The sequence below is a fragment of the Culex pipiens genome, chromosome 1 (assembly GCF_016801865.2).
Source record: "Culex pipiens pallens isolate TS chromosome 1, TS_CPP_V2, whole genome shotgun sequence".
NCBI lineage: Eukaryota > Metazoa > Arthropoda > Insecta > Diptera > Culicidae > Culex > Culex pipiens.
The window spans coordinates 36,649,283-36,667,931 of record NC_068937.1 but is presented as its reverse complement, the minus strand read 5'-3'; the positions used below and the strand labels follow the sequence as shown (position 1 = coordinate 36,667,931).

General features: G+C 37.5%; 2 protein-coding genes across 2 annotated transcripts in view; one reads left to right on the top strand and one right to left on the bottom strand.

Moving 5' to 3' along the window:
• Nucleotides 1-409, bottom strand: part of LOC120414172 (facilitated trehalose transporter Tret1) — a 28,814-nt gene extending 28,405 nt beyond the window's left edge. Inside the window, exon 1 of the mRNA XM_052710715.1 lies at nucleotides 157-409. The gene's annotated coding sequence lies outside the window, so the exon portion shown is untranslated. The remainder of the gene's footprint in view (nucleotides 1-156) is intronic.
• A 12,896-nt stretch (nucleotides 410-13,305) lies between these two features.
• Nucleotides 13,306-14,894, top strand: LOC120414191 (ER membrane protein complex subunit 8/9 homolog). Its single transcript, XM_039575272.2, has 3 exons — nucleotides 13,306-13,436; nucleotides 13,498-13,870; nucleotides 14,485-14,894. Exons 2-3 carry the CDS (start codon nucleotides 13,529-13,531, stop codon nucleotides 14,737-14,739), a joined length of 597 nt encoding a protein of 198 aa, XP_039431206.1. The 5' UTR covers nucleotides 13,306-13,436; nucleotides 13,498-13,528; the 3' UTR covers nucleotides 14,740-14,894.
• The last annotated feature ends 3,755 nt before the right edge of the window (nucleotides 14,895-18,649 follow it).

Here is an 18,649-nt window from a genome sequence, read left to right as displayed (position 1 = left end):
TGGTCCCTCATAAAACAATCACTTTATTACACATTGAACCGGGCACTGATTAGATAAACACCACCTTCAGGTGACAGATATTTTGCTGCACCATTTTCACGATTTTCCATCAAAATTTCACAACCAGATTCCGGAATATTTGGGGTAATTACTCACAATTGCTTAATTCACCCGCCGTTTCAGCTAATCCAGGCTAATCACTTTCACTAAGACCGTATCCAGTGTCCAGTTGGTGGCGGCGATCCGGCTAGAACCATATCCCGACGCGTACTGCCGTCCGGCGCAAACTCAACGCACAGTTTTGTGTGGAGCGCGTAATCTCGGTGTGTGATTTGCGCCGAACGCCAACGCAACGAGACGTATCACTTAACGGTACAGGCGCGCGCGCGTTGATTGGCTCACAGGTTATCAAAATCCTTTTCTACGCTGAAGTACCCGATACTGGTAGATCGATTTGAGAGGCCGTGGGGGATACTGTGGCGAAGCTCGGTTTGTTTTATGTACTACCCTTGTGGTGTACCAGTACAGATCTGAAAATTGAAACAAGTGTCGTGGCAGGCGTTTTATCAGTACTGGGATATTCGCTGGGAAATCGGAATATTTCAGAGTTAAACAAATCTTGGACATTAATCAGAAGTTATGATTGAACACTTAGTTCGTGGTTCCCATTTTCACGGTTCGCATGTTCACGATTTTGAACTCATTATATTCCGTCATGATTCGAAATCCGGACAGATAGTACCATATTATTTTTGTTATAGCTGGCAAAAAATCATGTAATAAGTTGGAAATGTAGAAATACCATCAGGATTTAGTATAAACAGTCAGTTTTAAGAGAATGCATACAAAATACTTTTTTCTGACAATTTTTCATCAGAATTTGAAAATTAAAATGACTTGTTGTGCTTCGAATCCCGGACACAGTTAAAAGCTGATTCGAAATCCGGACACTTTTGCTTCGAATTCCGGACACTAGTTTTTGCTTATGAATCGCACAAATTTGGACTGAAATGTTAGTTAATGGCATTCTTTAGGTCTCAAATAAGCTGTTAACATCGAAACAATCGATAGTTTATATAAAAATGGCTAGAATTTAAGAAAATCAAAAACATAAAGGAGAATGGGCAAATTTGGTCCAAGGATGTACACGAACGGGACCAACTTTTTTCGAAAGATCTCGCCGAGACATGAAAAAAAGTCTTCTGGACCAACTCTCCAAACCCCGGGGTTCAAAAGTTACAAGTTGTTGAAGTTTGAGCATTTTGGGTTAAAATGTACAAAAAATCGTATTTTTGCTATTTCTAAAATCATTTATAAAATCTCTGTTTCATTATGGATTTCGATTTTCTTGACTTCATTCGACGCGTATCAGCAAAAACTATGAGTTCTGATATGTCTTAGCATGATTGAAACATGATTTCTCTTGTTTTTATCCGTTTGATCCGTTTGTGCAAGAGGCATCCCATAGAAACAAGTCGAAACTTCAAGGTTTTGAAACCGGATCCGACCCAGACTGCTTCAGTGAGTATGGAAGGCTTCAGTGCAATGTTGTAACAACTTATTGGGATGGTCTGAGTCATCCGAGAACTCCTTGGAGTTAAGACCGGTGAGTCTACCGCCGTAACAAGCAAGATGTCGGCGGTTTTTGACCACGGATCATACCCGCATGGCTTCAGTGAGTATGGTAGACTACTATGCTGATGTGTTGGAGTGTCCTGGGTTCTCCTAGGACTCCCTGGAGTTAAGATCTGTGGGTCTACTACCGTAACAAGCAAAATGTCGACCGGTTTTGACAACGGAACATACCCGCATAGCTTCAGTGAGTGTGGTAGACTACTTTGCTAATGTGTTAGGATGTCCTGGGTCATCCAAGGACTCCCTGGAGTTATGATCTGTAGGTCTACGGCTGTTACAAGGACTCCCTTGAATGGTCCAGAACATCTCAACCTAACAGCAATACAGTCTGCCATACTCACTGAATCTTTGCGGTTATGATGCGCGGCTAAAAATCATCGACCATTTTCTTGTTACAGTGACCCAAATATCTAAACTCCAGGGAGTCCTAGCAGTCTACCATACTGTCTGAAGCTATACGTGTATGTTCCGGGGTCAAAAATCGTCGACCTCTTGCTTGTTACGGCTGTAGCTCCACAGATCATAACTCCAGGGAGTCCTTGGATGACCCAAGACATCCTAACACATTAGCAAAGTAGTCTACCACACTCACTGAAGCTATGCGGGTATGTTCCGTTGTCAAAACCGGTCGACATTTTGCTTGTTACGGTAGTAGACCCACAGATCTTAACTCCAGGGAGTCCTAGGAGAACCCAGGACACTCCAACACATCAGCATAGTAGTCTACCATACTCACTGAAGCCATGCGGGTATGATCCGTGGTCAAAAACCGCCGACATCTTGCTTGTTACGGCGGTAGACTCACCGGTCTTAACTCCAAGGAGTTCTCGGATGACTCAGACCATCCCAATAAGTTGTTACAACATTGCACTGAAGCCTTCCATACTCACTGAAGCAGTCTGGGTCGGATCCAGTTTCAAAACCTTGAAGTTTCGACTTGTTTCTATGGGATGCTTCTTGCACAAACGGTTCAAACGGATAAAAACAAGAGAAATCATGTTTCAATCATGCTAAGACATATCAGAACTCATAGTTTTTGCTGATACGCGTCGAATGAAGTCAAGAAAATCGAAATCCATAATGAAACAGAGATTTTATGAATAATTTTAGAAATAGCAAAAATACGATTTTTTGTACATTTTAACCCAAAATGCTCAAACTTCAACAACTTGTAACTTTTGAACCCCGGGGTTTGGAGAGTTGGTCCAGAAGACTTTTTTTCATGTCTCGGCGAGATCTTTCGAAAAAAGTTGGTCCCGTTCGTGTACATCCTTGGACCAGCTCCCATATAAATTTGCCCATTCTCCTTTCTGCTTTGCCTTCCCGGTGCTTCGGACGCCTATGAAATATTTCCGTTGAAATGTTTCACATTTTTGGTAAACTTATAATTTTAATTTATTTAATTGTTTTGGCATTAACTACAGCGTTCAAACAAACTGTAAATGATAGTTGACGTTAGAATTCATCAAATAACACAGTTTGGACATTCACAATGTAAACTTTTATCCAAACAATTGATAAAACAAGTTGAAGTGTCCGAGTTTCGAAGCGTCTGGGAATTCGAATCATGACGTTAGATATCACCGACTAAAAAAATTCAGCGCTACTCGAGGAGAAGCACTTTGAGGTCTCCAGAAAAACGTGCCCTTTGAATTTTCTAAAAATAGGGGATAGTGAGGCAAGAGGAACAAGTTTAGGAAATGCTCGTTATAACCCATTGAAAACGTTAAAAAATCTGTCGGATTTTTTAATAATCATCTTATTCCAGGTCTTGACTGAGACTTTGATAGAACAAGTTTTTAAAAATCCTGTTTTTAATGTAAAAAAATGATTTTAAAATGTTTGATTTTCCGTACGTTCTACTCAACTAGTGGAGCAAGACGAACAACCCGTTAGGGCAAGAGGAATAATGCATGAAACAACATGTTGATTTGATAACAATTGAACTGTTATCACTTAGATACATCAGATAAGAATAGAGGATGACAAGCGGGAATTCCCGGGAAAAAATTCCCGGGAAATCGACCATTTTTGGACTTCTCGATTCCCGGGAAATTTGGTCGAGACTCCCGGGAAATTTTAAACTTCTGAATATCGAAGCAAAAGAAAGTGAAAATTTCACCTTGACAAAAAATCCAATAACTATAATTGAGAGAAGCCAAAAAAATGTGGACCCCAAAATTTTCCTTAAAGCATACTTAGCAGTTACACCATAGACATGAAATCTAAGTTAATTTCGCTGTATCAGGGTTATTTCCTTTTTTGATGTCAATAAATTAGTCAATTTGTATTTCACGTCAACCTCAAAATTAAATTATATTTTGGAAAAAAAAACTCTGGCAATATTTGTAAAGTTAATGTCGGCCAATTGTGGAGATTCGGGTTTTCCTGATAACTGTAAATATTTCTTCAATTAATATTTACAGTTCACCTTAAAAAGGAAAAAATAAATAGTTAAATTGATGTTTTATTCGTTATTTCTCTTATTGCAAATATCCCGTTAGTGGGAAATTTTATATTAGCTTTTTTTTACTTCACAAGAATCTAAATCTAGATAGATTAGATCTAGGTAGTTGAAGTTTCTCTAAATAATGAGGATACTCCAATTAACGTTTCATAGGTTTGAATAAATTGTAAGTGAATTTATTGAAAAAAAAAACAAATTTATAACTTTTCTTTTAAGTTATTGCCACAATTGGTATACTCAAAACAAACTCCCGGGTCCCGGGAATTCCCGGGAAATGGCCAAATTGAACTCTCGATTCCCGGGAAATTGAAAATCTCGAGAATCGTCACCCTCTAGATAAGAATGTATTTGAAACGTTTCTTTCATTTTAAGATTGAAAAATAAAATTTTTGATTAAAAATTTGATCGTTTTTACGAAAAAAATATGACTTAGATGATAAATAGTAAATTTTCATGATATCACTATATTTTGTATGGACAATTTTTCTTATCAATTGTTATCAGTTTTAAGTACTTTTATGTATTTATTTCACAATAAAATATGTTGTTGCCGCAATTCATTTTTTTTCATGCTAAAAATCCATATGATACACTTGCCCCACCTGAACATGATTATTCAAAAGCTCTCAACAAAAATAACCAAAAGTTAAATCATGCTTTATAATAGGTGCAAGTTACTGGTAGGAACACTACTGATCTAGGAAAAATAGCATTTTGATAAAATGAGCCTTAAAATCAACCCTAAGCCTTTTTTTGTACTTTCCAAATATTCCAAGATGAAAACAAAGGTTTTGAAAAAACTTCAATCAATGTTATGCCTAGTTTACGTCGTTTAAGCGGTTATGTAGTAGTATAATCAGCTAATTGCATTGCTAGCAACAATTCCTCATACTGGAAATAACTAAAATTGTAAAAATTACTGCCGTACGAGCGATTGTTCCTCTTGCCCCATATGGTCGTCTTGCCCCACCTTCCCCTATTTAGACAGGGCCGAACGATTTTTCTTTAAAGTTTATTTGGAGAATTAGAGCACCCTAATTCTTTGTACAAACTTTGGAGCAAATGAATTGGCTCTGTCTAAATATGTTTGTAAATTTTGGCATGTCAGTGGTTTCAATGTTCAAACAATCGTTTTTTTTCCAGAGAACTTCCACTCCAGGTGGTTACACACTCAAACAGGAGGGCTTCTTATCGTAATCGTACTCCCGGGTATCAAATGAGTGAGTGTTCATGACGAGAGTCTTTTGTTGTGTACAGAGTGATTCAATTGGTCAAGTACATAGAGGGCGTCAATTTCGACCTTCAAGTGCTAATAAGCCTTTTTTTAAGGATCAAAATATCAACAAAGGGCTTATAAGTTTCATGTACAATCGAAACTCCACCAACTCTCGGAAGAGCACCCCTCAAAACAAGTGCACACCGGTCCCCCCTCATCAACCAACGGCCACCGAAATCGGTGAGCAAAACACATGAATGAACTTGGCCTTCAGGGGGGCCACCTGAACAACTGCCGGTCGTGGGTTTTGTTTTGGTGCAAAAATTCTCGAGAACGCACTTTTTTATTTCGCGAATTCATCGCAAATCACGAGCGATGGAAAGCGAAAGTCACGGTCGATTGATGTGTGTGTGTGGTGGATGGTGGTAAGCATTTTTGCAAATTGATCTTCTTCAATGCGGAATTGGTGGATTTGTTGGGGGAGGGTTTCGGAGATGATAATGGGTTATTTGTTTCATATGTTATGGTTTATTAGGGTGGGTTAATTTAAGAGGGTTACAGCTGAACAGAGCTTTGTAACTTGATAATTTAACTTTCAAAAACATTTGCAAAGGTTTTTTTTTAAATTTAAATAAAATTATGGTTAAACTGTTATTTTTATCACTACACAGTATACAAAGTTGCAATGTGATGGTCGAATATTCGGCCGTTGAACAAAATTTTCAAAGTTTACGTCTTAATGGTTTGAGCTCATAAATAAACACTTTTCGATCACCGTTATTTTTTTTGTTTCAAGTCAAAAATAAAATCAATTCAAATTATTCGCTCTACAGCAATGCCTTGGCGTTCTCGATTGCGAGATTTCTACTCGAAACTAAGTGTCCAAAGGCTTGATTGTTGAGGCAATTGCAAACCTCTTTTTACACCTTAGCTTCCATCCACCCCGGGATTCAAACCGACGACCTTTGGATTGTTAGTCCAACTGCCTACCATTGACTCCACCGAGACAGGACCCAGGGAGACGACTCCTACACCATGGACTGAGCTAACGACCTAACCTCTCTAGGCTAGACCGGGGCCAACATTTACTTCCCCGTCCGACGGAAGGCGTGGTCAGACAAATCTCGTCTCGAAAAATGCCACCGGGACCGTCTGGGTTCGAACCCAGGCCGACTGGGTGAGAGGCAACCACGCAACCTAATGGCTTGAAATTGTGGAATTTTTTTTAAGTCAGGATACCTCATTTTGGTATTTCAGTTTTTTATCAATTTCTTCTGAAACTATGGGAAAATGTTGACTAATTTTGACAAGGTCATTAATTTTGCGCTGAAATGACTTGAAAACCAAAAATGTCAAAATGATTTTTGAAATTTTTGATACACCCACTAAGAAAATTTTGAAATCTTTGAAATGTCTCTAAGTCGGGATAAAAAAAATACGTGGATTTACTCGTCAATCAATAGCATTGTTGAATTGAACTTTCAGACGAAAATAAAAAATCAAGTTCAACAACAGTCAATTCAATTTAGTAAAATAAAATTGAGTTCTCTCATTACTGTAATCTGTAAACTTAAAAAAAATACTAAATGTTAATAAAATGTATAGTTCCGCATTTTCTGTAAGTTTTTTTTTAGTTAAAGAAATAATTGTTCCTAAATGGATTATGATGCAACACACAGCTGTAAGGAACTCCAAAACTCTGTTATGCACTTCAAAATAACTCATTGTATCTTGATTATTCACAAATAAAACAAAATTGAAAATGAAATTGTATAGTTCCGCATAAATTTAGAGAATTCTCGGGGATATTTTTGCGAGAAATCACTGGAATTCCCGGAACGAGAAATTGGACGCTCTATGCAGACGTGCATCGGCACTCAATAGCACTTGACAGTTTTTTAAGGCCATGGCTTGGAAAAGGCACCATATCATTTTGTTTTGTGCCTAAAGTATGTTTTTTTCATTGCACTATGGGTTTCTGAACGACCGAAACCTTTATCTTCACTTATTCGCTAGTTTTAGTGATGAAGTGCTATTTGAGTGCTAAATAGCACATTTAGCACTTAAAATTTTTGTGATATTCAAATCACTATAAATTTTTTAATAATCCAAACTGCATAGTGAACAACGATTATTAAAAGCATCGAACTAAAGCTTGTTTTGATGCACAGTGAGCAAAGATTCACTCTGCCGGTTTACGAAGGCAATCATTTCAAAATGTGGTGAAGTGCTATTGAGTGCCGATGCACGTCTGGCTCTATGTACAGTACCTACGAAAAATAAAATTTCGTATATTTCCCTCATCAGATTCTTTTGAGTTTCATATTTTACTCAGTGATTTAGAAAATATTGCATAAATTTCCTTTTGTTTTTTTTTTATTTGCCTTAAAATGTGTGGAGGTCTTCGCATTGCCCAAAAAAAGCAATTTTACAAGACTGGTTCTTCCATACAAGTTTCCATACAAATTTGACAGCTGTCCTTACAAAAAGGAGAATTTGTACCTTGAAAAAGGGAATTCTGATTTATTTGTTGCCCTCGATAATGTTGTAGGTGAAGACAATCCAGGAATAAATGCATAAATAATTTCTCGTTTTTATTTCACAATTTAACACAAAACATCGATTTGCGCAAAAACATTATCCTTGAAAAAAATACATATGTTTTAGAGCATAGTTGCCCAAATTTTAAACATTCCGGAACGAACAGGCCAAATTTTAGAAAACATTATTAAAAACAATATTTTGTTAGATTTTGGAAAAAATCTGTCTTCTATGATTATTGTATTTCAAATTGAATAACGTCATGATTCGAAATCTGGACACTTAGTACCATATTATGTAGATAATGTAGAAATATCATCAGGATTTAGTATAAACAGTCAGTTTTAAGAGAATGAATGAAAAATATGTCTTTCCTAATAAATTTTCTTCAGAATTTGAAAATAAAATGACTTGTTGTGCTTCGAATCCCGGACACTGTTAAAAGCTAATTCGAAATCCGGACACTCGATTTTGCTTATGAATCGCACAAATTTGGACTGAAATGAAAGTGAATGGCATTCATTAGGTTTCAAACAAGCTGTTAACATCAAAACAATCGATCGTTTGTATTAAAAAAAAGCTAGAATTTAAGAGCGAGTTTTCACCAATGTGTAACAGGTCGTATCGAGGTGCTCCGATTTGGATGAAACTTTCAGCGTTTGTTTGTCTATACATGAGATGAACTCATGCCAAATATGAGCCCTCTACGACAAAGGGAAGTGGGGTAAAACGGGCTTTGAAGTTTGATGTCCAAAAAACCTAAAAAATCTTAAAATTGCTCGCATTTCCGTAAAACTTCATCAATTCCTACTCTCTTAGATGCATTCGAAAGGTCTTTTGAAGCACTTCAAAATGTGCCATAGACATCCAGGATTGGTTCGACTTTTTCTCTTAGCTTTTGCAAATTACTGTCAAAAATGGATTTTTTTAAAACCTTAATATCTTTTTGCAACAGCCTCCAACACCCATACTCCCATAGGTCAAAAGATAGGTAATTACATGGACTATAAGCCTACGGAAATAACTTTTTGGCCAATCGCAGTTTTTCTCATAGTTTTTCGATTTTTTTAGAACAAACATTTTACAACGTTAGTTTTTGCCCTGCAGGCCGCCATAGCGGCACTTTTTAGTCTCAATTTTGTCATATTCGGAATCCTCGGACAATTTCACGTAAGTTAGAAGTATTGGAGTTGTAAATTTGATTGGGAAAATTGCCATTTTGAATGAATTAAAATATTTTTTAACAATTTGTTGGATTAGGGGTAAAACAGGTTTTCGCCTACTTGATACAGCATTTGACGTATTAATCACAGGGTGAATAAGATCTATTTCTTTTTTCAAAAATGTTTTATTTAATTTTTTTTTAAATCAAATTTGCAACTCCAATACTACTAACTTACGTGAAATTGTCCGAGGATTCCGAATATGACAAAATTGAGACTAAAAAGTGCCGTCTTCTTGGCCTACTACCGTTGTAAAATGTTTGTTCTAGAAAAATCGAAAAACTATGAGAAAAACTGCGATTGGCCAAAAAGTTATTTCCGTAGGCTTATAGTCCATGTAATTACCTATCTTTTGACCTATGGGAGTATGGGTGTTGGAGGCTGTTGCAAAAAGATATTAAGGTTTTAAAAAAATCCATTTTTGACAGTAATTTGCAAAAGCTAAGAGAAAAAGTCGAACCAATCCTGGATGTCTATGGCACATTTTGAAGTGCTTCAAAAGACCTTTCGAATGCATCTAAGAGAGTAGGAATTGATGAAGTTTTACGGAAATGCGAGCAATTTTAAGATTTTTTAGGTTTTTTGGACATCAAACTTCAAAGCCCGTTTTACCCCACTTCCCTTTGTCGTAGAGGGCTCATATTTGGCATGAGTTCATCTCATGTGTAGACAAACAAACGCTGAAAGTTTCATCCAAATCGGAGCACCTCGATACGACCTCTAGAACAAACCGAGCAATATTTACAAATACTGCCTCTTAAGGAAATCAAAAACATAAATTTCTGCTTTGTCTTCCCGGTGATGAAATATTTCCGTTGAAATGTTTCGCATTTTTGGTAAACTTATAATTTTATTTAATTGTATTTAATTGTTTTGGCATTAACTACAGCGTTCAAATAAACATTAAATGAAAGCTGACATTAGAATTCATCAAATAACACAGTTTTGACATTCATAATGCGAACTTATATCCAAATAATAGATAAAACAAGTTGAAGTGTCCGGGTTTCGAAGCGTTAAACAGCCCAACTGAAAGAATACGTTTTTTTTAATTTTTTGTTAAATTTGTTGTCAGGGTCTTATAATCAGGGCTGTGGAGTCGGAGTCGGAGTCGGAGCCGGAGTCGGTGGAGTCGGGTCTTTTTGGGGACCTGGAGTCGGAGTCGGAGTCGGAGTCGTCAAAAATCGATCAGCTGGAGTCGGAGCCGGAGTCGGAGTCGGCTAAATTTTATAAGCTGGAGTCGGAGTCGGAGTCGGAGCCGAAAATTTGTGATAACCCGGAGTCGGAGTCGGAGTCGGAGTTATCTAAACGTCAACAAAAATTATGTTTTTTTTTATTGTTTGGTATTTGTTATAATGTAGGTTAATTCACAAAACTTCTTATTTTTTCATTGTTTTTTTTAAGTCGCATGCATTGCGTTGCCATTTTTTCATTTTTTTAAATAGATTTATCAGATTTCTCTACGAAATTGGCCGATTTCAACCTATTTTTTCTGTTTTTTTTTTTGCTATTTGACTCAAACTTTATGGGGGCCTTCCCAGAAGAAGCCATCTTGTGTCATTGATTCACTTCAAGTAATCTCCATACAATTTTGACAGAAGTTCATATAAATATGGTACGTAAATATTCGAAGATCTGTAACTTTTCAAGGAATTTTTTGATTGATTTAGTGTCCTCGACAAAGTTGTAGGTATTGATGAGAACTATTCAGGTTCACGGCCAAAAAAATTGGTGATTTTCGAATTACCTTTTATTTACAAAATTTTAATTTCCCAAAATCGGTATTTTATTTTTTTTAGTTTTTTGTATATTTGAGGGGACATCCCGCATCTTTTAAGCCATTCTGAAGTATGGACCAAAATTTTGTCGAAGAGTCATGATTTTTTTAATAGTGATTTATGTTCAAATGGAAATCTTGTACTTAACATTTTCTGAACTAATTTTTTATGTAAAATCGAATTTGCCATCGAAAAGTACATCACACATTTTTTATTAAGTACATCGTTTTAAAAATATATTCATTTAAAGTTAAATTTTGCCGAAAAAATCCGCTCTTGCTTTTTCAAAATCAAATCAAATTATTCGCTCTACAGCATTGCCTTGGCGTTCTCGATTGCGAGATTCCTACTCGAAACTAGGTGTTCGAAGGCTTGATTGTTGAGGCAATTGCAAACCTCTTTTTACACCTTAGCTTCCATCCACCCCGGGATTCGAACTGACGACCTTTGGATTGTTAGTCCAACTGCCTATCAGCGACTCCACCGAGGCAGGACTAAGGGAGACGACTCCTACACCTGGACTGAGCTAACGACCAAACCTTTTTTTTTTAGGTTAGTCCGGGACCAACATTTACTTCCCTTCCGACGGAAGGCGTGATCAGACAAATCTCGTCTCGAAAAATGCCACCGGGACCGTCTGGGATCGAACCCAGGCCGACTGGGTGAGAGGCAATCACGCTTACCCCTACACCACGGTCCCGGCTTTTTAAAATGTCCATTTCTAAAAATAATGAATGTTTGGCCCTTTTGAAATGTTAGTATTTAGAAAATTTCACGAATGTTTCATTTTTCTATATTGAAAATCAGACCATTAATTGCTGATATATAGACATTAGAAAATGGAGGGTTGTTTGGTTTAGACTTATAAAATCAATTTTCCTGTTTCTTTCATCCGCTATATCTAAGCAACCAGTGGTCCAATCTTCTTCGACAAAAACGTAGGAAATTTTCTTAACTTTTCGAAAAAAATATTTTCAGGAATGGACAATTATGGACACTATTTAAAAAAATAAAATAAAAACGGAATTTTACGGACAAAATTTAACTTTGAATGCTATATTTTTAAAACGGTGCACGTAATAAAAAAATGTGTATAGTAATTTTCGATTGCAAATTCGATTATACATAAAAATGAGATCAAAAAATTTTAAGTACGTGATTTATTTATTTTTACAAAAATCACTATTTTTAACAAATCATATATCGTCGGCAAAATATTGGTCCATTTTCGTTTTAAATATTGGTCCATACTTCTGAATTGTTCTTGTGAAAATGATTTCAAAACTGGAGATATTTTTGGATTTCTGTTTCAATTACGTTTAAAACTTTTCACCTGGATTTTTTTTTTCAGTTTTGTGATTTGAACTTATTTTTCTTGAGAAATACATTACAATAAGAGAGTATTTAAATAATCCTATTTATCAATGTTTTCAAAATTATAGTCAAGTAACTTTAGAAACATTTAAAAATATGTGGAGCCGGAGTCGGAGTCGGAGCTAATCATTTGTTGAAAGCTGGAGTCGGAGTCGGAGTCGGAGTCGGCTATAGTTTGTAGGTCGGAGTTGGAGTCGGAGTCGGAGTCGGTTCGAGCTGAAAGCCGGAGCCGGAGTCGGAGTCGGAGTCGGCTAATCTCAGAAAGCCGGAGTCGGAGTCGGAGTCGGAGTCGTCTAAAACATGACCCGACTCCGCAGCCCTGCTTATAATATACATTTTTGCAATTCCGTCGAGAAACTACTCACTTTTTCTGTCATTCTTGAACGACGAAATAGCCTACTTTTCTGTACTAAAAATAACAGAATCAAATAGCAATACTTTTCAAAATAAATGCTGAAAAGTTCTACTTTTCAGCACTCAAATGGGTGCTGAAAAGTTGAGCTTTTCAGCACTTGTTTCGAAAAGTAACACTTTTCAACATTTTTTGATTTAAACGATTTATTGACAAAATACATGCAAATTTGACTTGAAATTTCACTCAGTGTGTGTTTTTTGGAATTGCAAAAAATGTTGTATAGAACTCGTTGCAAAACTTGATTTTTTCAGCACTTTTCGTATTTATCCAACTCGGTGAACCTCGTTGGATAAATGTACGACTCGTGCTGAAAAAATCCTCTTTTTGCAACTTGATGCATTAACCTGGTCAATAACGGAGTAGCAACTGCGGGTGGGCACCTATGCTTATGCTTTTTGCAACTTGATGCATTAACTACTATTGCATCTCTTAACAAAACAAATTTGAGGACATTTGGTTCTATCATTGCTGAGATATAGCTATTTTAAGTTAGCAGTTTCAAAAAAACGGGTGCCACGATATCTCAACACTGCCTATTTTCTCTAGTCCATCATCACCAAATTAGCCTTATTGAGATACTTTTCATAGAACAACATTTTATTGATTTAATGTCGTTTTGGTCACGAAATTACGCCAAATCAAACCTGTACTAAAATGTGTCGGCAAAGCAGACCCAATCAAAATTGACGCAGCCAGTGCGCAGCTGCGTACTTTCGTGCCATGTCAGTTTGACGGAAGCCGTACGTCAGTCTATTTGCATTGATTAAATTTTCAAAACACTGCTCAAGTAGGTGGCCTGATTTATTCCCAATATCCGAGCAAAATAACCCGATTCTCACCGATTTCAGAGTGACCAACCCCGCGCAACCACCGCTGAAAATGTCCGACGTAAACTTCTCCGCCCGTGCCTACTGCAAGATCATGCTGCACGCGGCCAAATATCCGCACCTGGCCGTCAATGGGCTGCTGCTGGGTGCCAAGGGAAGCGACCAGAAGGTGGTCGATGTGGTTCCGCTGTTCCACCAGTGTCTGCATGTGACGCCGATGGCCGAGATCGCGCTGATCCAGGTGGAGGCCAAGGCCGCCCAGCAGGGCCTGCACATTCTGGGCTACTACGCGGCCGCGGAGAACTTCTACGACAACCACCTGGAGAAGGCGCCCGGGGCGCGGCTGGCGGACAAAATTGCCGAGAACGTGAGCGGGTCGGCGGTGTTTGCCGTGGTGAGTACGTTTGGCGGGTGCTGGATTTAGGCGTTAGCGGATTCGAAGTGGGTTTTCTTTGGAGTAAATTTTGCTCACTTCTAGTACGGACTTAATTTTCGATTTGATTTGATCGATTCCTGGAGTTTATCTTGGAAAAGTCCAATAAATCAAATTTCCAGTTATTGGGTTTTGGGTGTATTACAATACCCCTGACTCAAGGCGGTTCCAAAAACACCTAATAAGCATAAATTGGAAATTATATTTATTGGACTTTTATAAAAATATAAATTCCAGCATTGATCTTGTGGTAGTTAAAGTATTGAAGTAATTAAAGCGTTTGTACAACAGGAATGTTTTTAACAAGTAGTTTCGTATTTATTCATCATTCTGCTTGTTGCTTTTATGTAAATATTGAATAATCTTTTGAACAAACGTTCTGATCAACAATTTTCTTATGATTTCTTCCTGTTAAAAAAACATCTTCGTACAGCATCTAAACAACAAATTTCATCAAATTTAAGGGGGGTTCAACTTTGTACAAATTTTGCTTAGTGGAATCATTTTTGTTAACATCTAAATTATGTTATTTTCAAAACTCAAAATCAATGCTTTTTCCTTGAATTTCCTCCCAGGTCGACAACCGGGCCCTCTCGATCAACATGAGCTACGCGGCGCTCAAGGTGTGGCAGAGCAAGGAGTCGCGCTGGGCGAAGGCCCGCTGCGTGGTGGAGGACGCCAAGAACACGTTCGACGCGGTCAGCAATCTGCTGCAGCGGGGCGCTATGCGAGAGCTGGTCGACTTTGACAACTATCTGGACAACACGGAGAACGACTGGAACAACGAGCACTTTAACCGCGATCTGCCCCAGCTGCTGGCGATGTATTGAGCATTTAGAAAAATAAAACTTGAAAAGGGGACGAATTTTAAATATAATTTATTTCTTTTTGCGCGGTAGGATGTGTTTATCGTTTTGTTAGCTGAAAATTACCAAAAATATAACCATTCCAGCGTGCTTTTCATTGCCCGGCTGGCATAATCTAATAAGAATTGTTTTTATTTTGGTAAATCGTCAATCTTCCAATTAGCTTAGTTAGCTTAGCTTAGCTTGGTTGGCCTTGCAGACACAAGTCCAGTATAATTTCTGTAGTAGGGGAAATCTCGCTTACTTTTTCAAAAGTTCCAATCAGCAGACAAACGTCAAAAAACAAACCGAAATAACCGAGGGATCAGTAGATGCAAAATGCTAGTTCAATGAATTTAAAATATATTTTCAGTTCAATGACGCTTTATAATCTGGAATAATCCCAGAAATTTACTCAAAACAAGTACACTAACCAGAAGAGCTGCTTTCTGTGAACATTTCTGTTTAATTTGACTTTTACCAAATCCCATTTTAAAGCATTTAACAAAAACATTGTTGCAGTTGCAAAGTAACCGCCGACCTTACAAGTCGCATTATCAACGCCAGTCCGCAGTTTGTGTACGCGTCGCCGCTTTTTTTAAAATGTGCACCGTAGACAAAAACAGTGTGGTTCTGGATTTTTGTCAACTCCAAACCCAACCAGGCCCGAAGATTGTTAAAAAATTCCTCGCAGACCTTCAAGTAAACTAAGAAAACTTGCGAGCTTTGCAATTATGCAATAGAAGAAGAATAGCCGTGTTGCAGTTCGCCGACTCAGCAGTGGCCTCGTCCATCATCGACAAACCTCTGGTATATCAGGGTTGCAACATCCCGATTTACCTGGACAACAACGCTACGGACGTTCGTGTGCTTGACCTACCTCTAGGCATAAGCAATGACGACGTAGTAAAAGTGATGAGTAAATACGGCGAAATTTTGACCATCACCAACGACTGCTGGATTAACTTCTTCCCAGGAATCCCAAATGGAGTTCGGACCCTGCGGATGTTGCTGAAACAGCTAACGCCGAAATCAATCACTGTAAACAATGCTGCTGCAACAGTGACGATTATAGGCAAAAAATTGCTTTGCAAACTCAAAGCAAAAAAACAAAAAATGTGCGGATTCAACTAAAAAGGTGAACCAAAAAAGCAGTACACCACCGATTGAACCTGAGCCAAGTAGCAGCAGCAGCAGTAAAATCAACAACAGTAAATCAGACCAACATCCAAAGCAAACAAGTCAAATTGACGAAGAAGACAACGATGGATTCGAGACCGTGCTTTCTAAGCACACTCGCAAAACCCGGAAGCGTTTACAAGCATATTTGGACGCGGATGACGAATTGACAACAAAACGAAGAGAGATAGCTGAAGAAGAAACAACAGATGAAGAAGACGAAGATGTCATAAAAGCAAAATATTATAGGAATAAGTGTTATGAGATAACTGTTAAATCCCTGGAGGAAGAGGACGAAGATAAAATTGAAGAACATGATAATTTAAGATCAAAATTTTCCGCTAAATATTTGAAACATAGACAGAAATATTTAGAAAAAAGGCATGGTAACAATTATTGAAATATAGCCAGACAAGTGATTTAAAACTCTGTAACCTTTCCTCTTCCACTATCCACCTTGAAGAGATGAATGCACAATGGTGTAAAGTCTCTATAATAAAAAAAAAAGTCTATTCTAGTAAGACGAAAATGCACTGTAGCCCGCGCAATTTTTATAATCAGTCGAGCTCTTTTTTTTCAGCGCTCTTGTCCACGAACTAACTAAATTCAAAATATTGTTTTCGAAGAGATTGAAAAATTTCATGAATGTTTCATATTTACAACATATCGGCCCATTAGTTGCTGAGATATTGAGTGGCCCAATCTCCATTGTTTTTTAGGCGAAATTGTAAGACATTTTCTGAACTTTTCGAAAAAAATATTTTCAGGAATGGGCATAGGACACAGTAATTATAGGCACTATTATAAAAAAAATCAAAAAACCGAAATTTTTCAGACAAAATTAAACTTTGAATGGTTCTATTTTCAAAACTATGCACTTAATCACAAAAATTGTAAAGCACTTTTCGATAGCAAATTCGATTTTACATAAAAAATGAGCTCAAAAATGTTAAGTACAGGATTTCAATATTTTACAAAAATCACTATTTTTGAAAAAATCGTAAGGCCGTTGCAAATTCTTTTTATGTCGCTATGAATGTTATGGATGATAGGGTTTCTCTTATATTTCGAAAGTGTTCCCAAGGGGCCACCACCGGTGACCAGTTTCAGATTGGCCAGGATGGCTCAGCGAACAACGGCATTACCAAAGATGGACATATCTTTCAATTTCATGAAGTTTGATGATGGGTTTTTAACAAAAAAAATCAAGTTGGCCGTTCATCGGGTACCCGGGAACCGGTTCCAGGTTACCCGGAAGTGGCCACTATCACTCCAGAGTGGTTCTGGCAATCGTGTATTGTGTTTTTAGTAAGATTTATGGATCAATTTCAACTATCATGAGAGTATTGGTATCACATATACGTGAAAAACAGTGAAACATGAACTTTTCGGATGTTCCGGATTTCCCGAACCGGTAGGTCACCTGGCCCTGATATTATTATTTGTGGTCAAAGTACAGGTGAATACCTGTCGAATGCAACCCGGAGCATCCTGATTGGTTGAAAATTGCCGGAGATACAGGTCGTCAAAGTTGGGGTCTCAAAAAGGTATTTTTTCAGTTGTAGCCGATTCCCGGTGGCCACAGTAACAAAATCCGGTTTTCCAGGTCGGTTTCGGTAAGGGGACATTCTAAGCTTTAATTTGTGACCAAAAGAACCGGAATCGGTCAAAAACGTCGGATTTTTTGACGTTTTTTTAAAGTTTGGGGTAGAAAAGGACCCCAATAACTTATGTGTGATTTTTTTTAATACCAGGGAAAGGTTAACATGAGAAGAAAGCTTGTTTCAACACTACGAATCAATTCACTACTTAAGAGTAACGCTTCTGATGGCCGAATGCTAAGCGTCCCAAGCCACCAATCCAAAGGTTCGAATCCCACCTGATTCATTTTCGTTTTTGTATATACTCATGATTACAAATATCAAAAGTACCTACCGGGATTTGATCCTTGAACCTTCTGCTTGTGAGATGGAAGCCGCAACCATTAAACCACGGAGCCGGTTCCGTTAAAAGATGCTAGGTTTTGTCCCCTAAAACTTCTAAAAAAATTAAAAATGAAAAAATACGGATTTTGGGAAAATAATTTTTTGTGAAAAAAAGTTAATTAAAAATTCACATTTTTTCCGCGTACCTATTTTTCTGAATAGTCCTCATCAATTCCTACAACTTTGCCTAAGACACTAAATCATTCAAATAATTCCTTGAAAAGTTACAGATTTTCGAATATTTACGTACCATTTTTGTATGAACAGCGTAAACAGAAATTATATTGGTGAACCAATGACATAAAATGGCTTCTTTGGTGATTGGGAATGCCCCCACAAAATTTGAACCAAATCAAAATACACAAAAAAATAAAAATGGTCGAAATCAGCCGATTTCGTAGAGAATTGCTCAATGGCTCACAGTAAAAAAAGTCCATGTGAAATCGCATGCAAAAGCATGCATATCACCTTTGTGGCCAAAAGCATGTAATATTGTATGAGAAAACGTGTACATAAAAGCATGTATCGAAGAAAAAAGATCAGATCTGCTCAACCCAAAAATAACATCAATCTGGCGTGAGTCATACTCAGATTACCAAGTCTGCGCCCCAACCCGCTCGGCTATCTCGCCGCTATGAACACGGTTGGATCAATGCCAATGTAACAGTAGGTTTTCGTACGTCGTATACTGTGTTGACTGCATCACGGCGTGTTTTCTAGAACAAACATTT

Excerpts from the sequence above, each read along its gene's own strand:
- LOC120414191 (XM_039575272.2), top strand. The coding sequence starts at position 13,529 with ATGTCCGACGTAAACTTCTCCGCCCGTGCCTACTGCAAGATCATGCTG. Across the intron at positions 13,871-14,484 it reads GGTCGGCGGTGTTTGCCGTG|GTCGACAACCGGGCCCTCTC; the intron begins GTGAGTACGTTT and ends ATTTCCTCCCAG.